Raw genomic sequence first — 10,864 nt, 5'->3', positions numbered from 1 at the left:
TGGAATTTATATACAAAAATAAATAAATTTTTAAAAAGAAAAAAATAGATTGCAATTACACAAACATAGATTATATTGACCATTGCACATGAAATTTATATGGTCTAACCTATTGTGTCTAAAAAAATTCCTCTATATATCTTGAAATCATTTAACATTTGTCAACAAAGTCCTTCTTATATGGCGATATTCTACAAACACAAGGAGAGTATGGATTAAAATACCATTCATGTTTTTGTACATACCATTCACATTTCCTCTTGTCATATTGCATTTCATTTTTTAAGAATTATTTATTTAATTTGTTATTTATTATTAGCCTTCATTAATTTTATGAGAGAGATAGAGGGAGACAGAGGCAGAATGTGAAAGCTGGTCAATGGATCCAGGGGTCAAACCCTAGTTTGCCATATGAGAATCCAGTGCGTTCTCCACCTCACCATCTGCCAGCCTCTTGCATATCATTCTTTGCTGTACTAAACATCTCAAAGTATTAATTATAATCACAGCCAATTAGATGAGGCAGAAGATTTATACAACAGGGGCCAGCAGATCACATACTAGTTACAATGCTGGACTCCCACATGATTGACTGCAGTTTGACTCTTGGACCTGCTGTCTAGAACCTCATGCTGAGTGCATGTGCATGCATGCCCCCATCCTGGGAAGAGATGGAGGAGAATGGATTGTGATGTGACCATTCCCCCTGTGGGTTAATTTATCTTTCTCTCTCAATGTCTCTGTTTCTTTCCCTCTCTCTAAGTACACACATCCTAAAGCAAAAATATTTTCATTATTATTATTATTTATTTATTATCATCATAATCTTATTTATATTACATTAAATTGAATATAACTTTACAGTGTCTTACATTGCTTTTTCAAAAGGGAATACCATGTGTGTCAGTCAATACAGAAACATTAAAATCCCCACTTCATCATTCAATATTTTTTAATTGTTTTCCCAATCATTGTTATTATTATTATTACGATTATTTTTTAACCAATCACTATTCCTAATTTTGCTTGTAAAAAGACTTTATCCATCATGATATACTTCTCAGACCAATCCAGTTGGAACACTATACACATCATCATCAATGGTAATAAGCCATATCTGTGTCCCACTAATGTCTTGCCCCTTTATTTGTTCTTTTGCTATCATTCTCTATCCTCTTCTCTTCACCCCCCCATTCCACACTGTCTTATTCTTGTTAAGTACTTTCACTGCTCTTATGTCCTCCAATATTTTGCTCTCTACTGTAGAGTGTGGATAGTCAGTATATGTTAAGTGTACACATACAATATCTTTCTTTCATAGCCTGGCTTACTTCATTCAGCAATAGATCCTTCATATGTGACCACTTTCTATCAAATGTCAGTCTTGTTTCTTATGGCTGAGTGGTATTCCATAGAGTACATATGCCACACTTTTCCAATCCATTCATCAGTTTGTGGACAATTAGGTTGGTTCCATGTCTTGGCAATCATGAATAATACGGCAATAAACATTGATGTGCAAGCAATTTTCCAACTGAGTGTTCTCCTGTCCTTAGGGTAGATACCCAGAAGTGGGTTTGTTGGATCAAATGGTAATTCTATTTGTAGATCTTTGAGGAACTTTCATATTGTCCTCTACAGTGGCTGAACCAGTTTACATTCCCACCAACAGTGTAGAAGAGTTCTCTTTTCACCATATCCCTGGCAACACTTATCACTTTTTATATTTTTAATCTTTGCCATTCTGACAGGGGTTAGGTGGTTTTTATCTTCATCCCTTTTATGATGAGGGATATTGAGCATTTCCTCATGTCTTCATCCCTTTTATGATGAGAGATATTGAGCATTTCCTCATGTGCTTTTTGGCTGTTTGTATGTATTCCCTAGAGAGATTTTTGTTCAGCTCATTTTCCCAACTTTTAATTGGGTTAATCATTTTTTTTCGCATAAGGCACTTGAGTTTCCTGTGTATTCTGATTATCAGTCCCTTGTCTGAGGTATATTTAACAAAAATATTTTCCCATTCTGAGGGTTGTCGATTCACACTTGTTACTGTGTCCTTTGCTGTGCAGAAACTTCTTAGTCTGGTATAACCCCACTTGTCTATTTTAGGGGTTATTGCCTATGCTTTAGGAGTCTTATTTAAGAATTCTTTGCCTACTCCATTGTCTTCCAGAGTTTCTCCAGAATTTTCCACTAGTAGTTTTACTGCTTGAGGTCTTAGGTTCAGATCCTTGATCCATTTTTAGTTGATTTTTGCTAATAGACAAAGATGGGGGTTCAGTTTCATCTTTCTGTAGGTGGATACCCAGTTTTTCGAGCACCATTTAGTAAAGAGGTTTTCCTTTTTTCAATGGATTGACTGATATTCTTTGTCAAAAATAAGTTGGCTATAAGCTTTGGGGATTATTTCTAGGGTCTCTATTCTATTCCATTATTCCACATGTCTGTTTTTATGCCAATACCATGCTGTTTTGATGACCACAGCTTTATAGTATATCTTGGGATCAGGGAGTGATATTCTTCCTTCCCCATTCTTCTTGTGTAGGATTGCTTTTGCAAAACAAGATATTTTATGATTCCAGATGAATTTTATGATTGTCTTTTCTAGATCTGTGAAAAATATTTCTGTATTTTGATTGGAATTGCATTAAACATGTAGATAAATTTGGGTAGAATTGCCATTTTGATTATGTTAATTCTTCCAATCCAGGAACATGGGATATCCTTCCACTTTTTTGTGTTACTTTCAGCATCTTTTTAAGATTTTCATAGTTTTCTTTATAAAGGTCTTTGACTTTCTTAGTTAGGTTTATCCCTAGGTATCTTATACATCTTGTGGCTATGGTGAAAGGGATTCCTTTCTTCAGCTCTACTTCGTTCAACTTGTTATTCATATATAGAAATGCTATAGATTTTTGGATGTTGATTTTGTATCCTGCCAGTACTGTATTCACTTATTACTTCCAGAAGTTTTTTCATGGATACCTTTGGGTCTTCTAAGTATACCATCATGTCATCTGTGAATAAAGATATTTTCAACTCTTCTTTGCCTATTTGAGTGCCTTTTATATTGTTCTCTTCTCTGATTGCATTCGCTAAGACTTCCAGTACTATATTAAAGAGCAGTAAAGAAAGTGGGCAGCCTTGCCTAGTACCCGTTTCTAGTGGAAAAGCTTTTAGCTTTTCCCCATTCAGTATAATGTTAGCTGTAGGTTTTCCATTGATGGCTTTTATTGTGTTGAGAAATGACCATTCTATACCAATCTTATTGAGGGTCTTAATTATAAAAGGATGTTAAATTTTATCATATGCTTTCTCCACATCAATTGAGATGGTCATATGGTTTTTATATTTCTTTTTGTTAATGTGGTGTATTACATTTATGATCTTGCGTATGTTGAACCACCCTTGCATCACTGAGATAAAGCCTATCTGGTCGTGATGAAGAATCTTTGTTATATGTTGTTGGACACGATTTGTGAGTATCTTGTTGAGAATTTTTGCATATATATTCATCAATGATATTGGTCTGTAGTTTTCCTTTTTTGTCATGTCCTTATCCGTTTTGGGGATGAGGATGATGGAGGCTCTATTAAATGAATTTGGAAGGTTCTCTTCCTTTTGAATCTTTAGAAATAATTTTAGTAGGCTGGGGATTAACTCTTCCTTAAAAGTTTTGTAGAATTCAGAAGTGAAGCCATCTGGACCTGGGCTTTTCTTTGTCAGGAGGTTATTTATTACTGATTTAATATCCTGGCTTGTTATGGGTCTATTCAGGTTCTCTATGTCCTCCTGATTCAATCTTGGTAGATTATATGCATTCAGGAATTAGTCCATCACCTCCAAGTTATCTTCTTTGTTGGCATATAGTCGCTCTTAGTATCCTCTAATGATATTTTGTATTTCTACTATGTCTGTTGTAATATTGCCTTTTTCATCATGTATTTGATTTTTCTGGTTTCTTTCTTTCTTCTTCTTGACCAGTCTAGCCAATGGTGTGTCGATCTTGTTAATCTTTTCAAAGAATCAGATTTTGCTTTAATTTATTTTCTGTATGGTTCATTAATCTTCTATTTAATTTATTTTTGCTCAAACCTTTATTATTTCTCTTCACCTGGCATTTTTGGGGTTTGTTTATTGTTGTTTTTTCCAATTCCCTTAGGCATGATGTTAGTATATCTATTTGCCATATTTCCATCTTTTTCTTATGCGCACTAATTGTTATGAATTTCCTTCTTATGACTGCTTTTGCTGTGTCCCATAGATTATGAATATTTGTGTACTCATTATCATTTGTTTCCATACATTTTTTCATTTCAGCCTTAATTTCTTCAATAGTTAAGAAGTCATTCAGGAGTAGGTTGTTCAGTTTCCATGTGTTTGTGTATTTTCGGGGTGTTTCTTGAAATTAATCTTGAGTTTAATTCCATAATGGTCAAAGAAGATCCTGGATACAATTTCTATGCCTTTGAATCTGTAAAGGCTTGATTTGTGTCCTAACATATGATCAATCTTTGAAAAGGTGCCATGCTGGTGTGAGAAAAATGTATATGTTGTGTACATGAGGTGGAAAGTTCTATAGATATCTTTCAAGCCCATTTGATTTATAGTATCATTTAGGTCCTGTATCTCTCTATTTCTTGTCTGCCTAGAAGATCTGTCTAAAAGAGATAATGAGGTGTTGAAATGTCCAACAATTATAGTATTTCTTCCTATTTCTCCTTTTAGCTCCAGTAGTCTTTCCTTCACATATTTAGGTCCCCCTGAGTTGAGTGCATAGATATTTATAAGCGTTATGTCTTCTTGCTGGATTACCCCATTTACTATTATATAATGGTCTTCTTTGTCTCTTCTAACAATCTTTGTCTTAAAATCTATTTTTTCTGAGATCAATATTGCTACTCAAGCTCTTTTTTGATTTCCATTTGCATGGAATATCTTTTTGCAGCCCTTTTCTTTTGGTCTATGTATGTCTTGAACCATAATGTGAGTTTCTTGTAGACAACAGATAAAGGGTTTCTGTTTTTGTTTTTTTTTTCCATTCAGCCAGTCTATGACTCTTAATTGAAGAATTTAATCCATTGATATTCAATGTAATTATCAATATTTCCGTACCTGTTCCTATTGTTAAGTGAGCCATTTTCTTGGTTGTCTTTTATTCTCATAAAAAACTGTCTATCTGACGTTTTAGTTCTCCTGGTATAGTACTCCCTTCAGAACCTCTTGAGGAGCTGGTCTGGAGTTGGTAAATTTCTTCAAATTTTGTTTATCTGAGAATGTTTTTATCTTTTTTCCTATATGAAAGATAATCTTGCCGAGTATAGTATTCTTGGTTAAAAATGTTTTTCATTCAACAGTTTGTCTATATTTCCACATTCTTTCCTTGCCTACATTGTTTCTACCAAGAGATCCAATGTTAGTCTGATGGGGTGACCTTTGTAAGTAACTTGACATTTCCCTCTTGCCAACTTCAGTATCTTGTCTTTGTCTGTTGTTGTTGTCAGTCTGGCTATGGTGTGCCTTGAGGAGGATCTTCTTAGGTTGATTCTACTCAGGTCCTATGTATTTCTTGGGTATGGATATTTGAATGCCTTTCTAGGTTTGGCAAGTTTTCTTCCAGGATTTCATGGAATAAATTATCCAGGCCCTTATTATTTTCTTCCTCTTCTGGGATACCTATTATCTGGATGTTGGGGTGCTTGATGGTATCCAATATTCCTCATATATTATCCTCATTTTTCATGGTTGTTTTCTCAGTCTTCTTGATACTTTTTTCTAGGTCAGATATTTTGTCTTCTACATTAGAGATTCAATCTTCTGCCTTATCTATCCTACTTTTAATCATTTCAAGGGAGATTTTGATTTCCTGTATCACATCCTTTAACCCTAGAAGTTCCATCTGTTTCTTGCTTACGGTATCTATTTCTTCTTTTAAATTATGAAAGGACTGGGACCAGCAGTTAGCGTAATGGCTATGTCGCTGGACTACCACATAGTCGACTGCAGTTTGAGTCCTAGACCTGGCGGCTTAAAACTCATGCCAGGCACATGTGTATGAGTGTCCAAGATCCCAAGAGGAGAATGGAGGAGAAGGGATTGCAGCATGGCCATCCTCCCTGGGGGGTGATTTCTCGCTTTCTGTCTCTCTGTCTTTCTCTGTCTGGCGAGCACACGCGCCCTATAGCAAAAACCTCTCTAAAAAAAATTATGAAAGGACTTCCTCATCTCCTGGAGCTCCTTGTCTCTTTTCTCTTCCATCTCAATTAGTTTAGTCACTACAAATATTCTGAATTCCTTATCAGACATATCCATGATGCCCATTGTATTGACTGTGGGTGATGTAGACTTGATGATTTCCCTTGGGGGAGAGGCTTTTTTGTTGGTTGCTTATACTTCTTGAGCATCTGCGATTTTTCCTAGTCAACAGGTGATCTATATGTTGCTTTCTAACTTATTTAATGTATCTATGAGTTTTAAAAGGTGTATTGGATTAGAAAATTAATGAATTCTTTTATGGTTGGCCTACCTGTTGCTCACCAGTACCATGTACTGTTGTCACTGGTCCTGGGTGACCCAAAGTCCTCCCTGATTCTAAGGAGTGGTGAGCCTCCAACTGACCTAATAAGCAACACCTCAAGAACAAAGATAACTAAAAACAAAAAACTGTTCAAAACATTAAAATTCATAGAGTCCAAAGACAAGTGAGGAAGGACCAGAGGATGAGCAACAAGTTCCGGGCAGAAGAGCCTGCAGCCCCAGGCCGCCTCATGTCCAGAACTGCTGGTCAGCTCGATTCAGTTTGCAGGTGGGGGCGTGCAAGTTCATCTCAAAGTCCCACAGAACAAACCTGAAGTCCAGATATAAGTAGGGATGGAGATGCATGAAGGTCCTGTGCAGAAGGGCCTGCAGTCGCAAACCGCCTGGTAACCAGAACTACTGGTCAGCTTGATCCAGTTTGCAGGTGGCATGAGGGGTGTGAGTTTGTCTTAAAGTCCCATGGAACAAACCTGAAGTCCAGAGATGAGTAGGGGTGGGGATGCACAAAGGTCCCAGGAGGAAGGGACTGCAGCCACAGGTCACCTGGTGTCCCAAGGCAAAATCTTTTTAAAAAAGATTTATATAACAATCATGCTTCACACATGTGTTAATATATGAAAAGCAGTGCTCTATTAACGTCAGAGTGGATTAGCCACATTCTTATCATTCTGCTAGCACATGAGATTTAAGTTAACTCTTTATTGTGTACCTACATATCACATTAGATATTTTAAAATCTAGAACCAAATATTTCCTACACAATCAGATATGAGGACCTAGTATAAATATTCTTGGGAACATAACTTTCAGAATTTTTACCTTGCGAAACCTGCATTGAGATTGTTTTGAATAAAGTGATTACATAAGAGAAAAGAATGACATATGGGATTATTCCAGATATGTATGGGGTACAGTAATTAGGTACATTGGAGATATTTGGCAAATGATACAGAAAGAGGGCTGGCAGGTGACATGATGGTTAAAGCACTGGACTCTCATATGGTTGACCACAGTTCTTGTCCCGGACCTGTGGCTTGCTTTCTCACTATTCCTTTCTCTCTCTCTGTATTCCTGTTCAAATTTTAAAATAATAATAATAAATACAGTTAAATAAATAATTTTTACAAAAATTTAAAAGTAGTAATAATACATAAAGAACAAAGGGAATCACATTAGTTCTTCATTACGAGTCTTTGTAAGGGTGGTCAACAGGTAATGCAGGGGTTAAATTCTGGACTCCCACATGGACTGCAGTTTCGAGTCCTGGAACTAGAGACTTAAAACTCATGTCTGGCATATGTGCATGGTTGCCTCAAATCTTGAGAAAACAATAAAGAATGGATTGCAGTGTGGCCATCTCACCAGGAGTGTTTTCTCACTTACTCTGTCTCTCTGGCAAATGCATGTACCCTATAGCAAAAATCTCTCTCTAAAACAAAACAATGAAAAGAAAACCTAACTAATATTAATATGATAGAGGATTAAATAATACACAGTGTTGAACCATTAAAGGAAATAATTTTCTTCAAAGTGGAGAAAAATAGAGACATCTCATAAAAACAGTTTATAACATATTTGATTATGACTAATAATTCTCTTTCTCTTCAGACTCCTGAATCTGTGCATAGTCACAGCTGTGTTCCTGGACTTCAAAAACTTCCCCAAGAAGGAAGACCTATTTGCTGCTTTACTTGTGCCTTGTGCCCAGAGTCAGGCATTTCAAGTCAAACAAGTATGAAATATGTAAATAGATTCTTAGTCCCTACTATTGCTCAATAAAAATAAAACTGTTACTATTAGAAATAAAACATGGGGGACAGCAGGTGATGTGGCCAACTGTGGTTTAATTCCCAATCCTAAATCTTGAGTCATGCTAGGTGCATGTGCATGTGTGCCCAAAATCTCCAGAGCAGAAAGTAAAAGAAGAGACTGTGGCAAGGCCAACTCCTCTGGATGGTGATTTCTCACTTTGTATCTCTCTGCTGAACACACTTGTCCTATAGCAAAACTCTCTCTCTCTCACATACACACACTACACACACACACACACACACACACACACACACATACAGAGAGAGAGAGAAATGAATCACAGAGCACCACTGTTCTTAATTCACATATTCATTGCTTTGCTATATTTATTTTATAAACTATTACTAACCTATTTTGTGTAAGCTGTTATCTGTCCATGCTCATTCTATTAGGCTCAACTCTGAAATGATTTCCAATGGACACCCTTGCATGTTAGTGCTGGGTAAGACAGTGTCAATCTTAAATCTCATACTGGAGCACATTAATCATGAAAGAGAGATGTGTCATTATCAAGATGACCTGTGGGTGCCTTAAAGTTTGAATCTGACTTTTATACCTAGATGATAAGCACAACATAATAACAGATAAATCATTATAAAAATATTTTAACTTTTTTTGAGTTTTTTTTTTCTATAGGATGTGTGTACTCACCAGAAAGACAAAGAGACAGAAAGCGAGAAATCACCCCCCCCCCCCCAGGGTGAAAGGGCATGCCACAATCCCTTCTCCTCCATTTTCCTCTTGGGATCTTGGGCATGCACACACATGTACCCATTGTGAGTTTACGCCACCAGGGCCTGGACTCGAACCGTGGTTGACTTCACTAGAGTCCAGCAATATAGCCATCATGCCAGCTGCTGGTCCCAAAATATTTAGAACTTTTTCAGCCATGCTCAAACACCTGTGCAATGAAGAACAAAGAATTGACTAATATCAGACTATCACACTTTGAATTATATTACAGGAAGAAAAATAAACATAGCTTAAAGATTGAAGACTCAACAACATTATAATCAATTTCACATTTAGGCACCTCAATATTTGCTGTCATACACAATGTAAAATCAAACAATTGCCAAAATAAAATGTGGTACTGGCAATTGTAAAATCTGGAAAATTATAAGGAATTATGCTTCTATTTTTCCAATATGTAAATATTAAATATGGTTTGAATTCTTCCATAAGTATTATTCAATTTCAGGTATTCTAACAGTAGAAATCATTTTGATTTTCATTACTAATGAAAATTAATATTTATGTTTAGGTTAGAATATGCCCAAGAAAAAACGTTGGGACCAGCAGTTAGCGTAATGGCTATGTCTCTGGACTCCCATGTAGTTGACCACGGTTCACATCCTGGACCCAGTGGCTTAAAACTCACACCGGGCGTGTGTGCATGTGTGCCCAAGATCCCAAGAGGAGAATGGAAGTGAGGAGAATGCAGCATGGCCATCCCCCCTGGGGGATGATTTCTCGGGTTCTGTCTCTCTGTCTCTGTCCGTCTGGCGAGCACATGCGTCCTATAGCAAAAACCTCTTAAAAAATGTTTATTTTCTTGTGAATGAATTGCAAGACTGAATGAATGTGTAAAACATGAAATAAAAATAGAGGTATGGACAAAGCCCATGTCATGGTGGTTAAGGTGAATGAATCACACATGACCCAAATTGTGACTTGAGTCCTCAACCACATGACTTGGAAAATACACCAGGAATTTGTATATTGTGCAAAATAATGATAAGGGGAAACTATAGTGTAGAAGGGATTGTAGCATGACTATTTTACAGAGGTAGTCAGATTAATTAATTAATTAATTAAGTTCTGTCTCAAGTTCTTTCCTTCTCTGGGTATCTCTCTCTAGTGAGTGAATGTGCCTCCCAGCAATTTTTTTCACATGAATAATATGGAGCCAGCACATGGCATGGTGACTAAGGGTGCTGGACTGCCACATGGCTGACTCGGTTCAAGTCTTGGACTGGGTGGCTTGTTTTCTTACTTTCACTCTCTCTGGTTGAGTTAAAAATAATAATGGTATAATAATAATCTGAAAAAAAGATATTTAATGATGATGATGGAGATTTTAATGTCTTTGTATTGACTGATATGCACGATATTCCTTCTGGAAAAAGAAATGTAATACACTGTAAAGTTATATGTGATTCAATTTAATATAAACAAGATTATGACAATAATAAATAAAATTAATAATAATAACAAATTGAATAAGTAATTTTTAATGAATATCTAACAAATTTTTCATGATTCATAAGGTACTGGAATCCCACATAATGACCATGATTTGAGTCCCAGACCTGACTGCTTGCTTTTCCACTTTCCCTCTCTCTTTCAGTGTCTGTCTCTCTGTGCTAAACACAAATGCCCTAGAGCAAATTTTAAAATTAATAATAAATAAAATTAAATAATTATATTAAGAAAGAAAAAGAAAAAAATGAATAGAGAAAGAAAGGGTTTGAGACCAGAAGAAAATAAACATATTCATGTGAGTGCAAAA

At 36.1% G+C, this 10,864-nt stretch overlaps 1 protein-coding gene across 1 annotated transcript in view; it reads left to right on the top strand.

Annotated features, from left to right (window-relative positions):
- The window catches only part of LOC102479988 (vomeronasal type-2 receptor 116), a 29,453-nt gene that overhangs the window by 15,836 nt on the left and 2,753 nt on the right, over positions 1-10,864 (top strand). Inside the window, exons 5-6 of the mRNA XM_006150923.1 lie at positions 6,692-6,800; positions 8,207-8,283. Of these exons, the coding sequence (XP_006150985.1) occupies positions 6,692-6,800; positions 8,207-8,283 (186 nt within the window). The remainder of the gene's footprint in view (positions 1-6,691; positions 6,801-8,206; positions 8,284-10,864) is intronic.

This window comes from Tupaia chinensis, unplaced genomic scaffold, assembly GCF_000334495.1.
Source record: "Tupaia chinensis unplaced genomic scaffold, TupChi_1.0 Scaffold000306_1, whole genome shotgun sequence".
Lineage (NCBI taxonomy): Eukaryota > Metazoa > Chordata > Mammalia > Scandentia > Tupaiidae > Tupaia > Tupaia belangeri.
The sequence above is the reverse complement of the archived record's forward strand: the minus strand, read 5'-3'. Positions and strand labels throughout refer to the sequence as shown.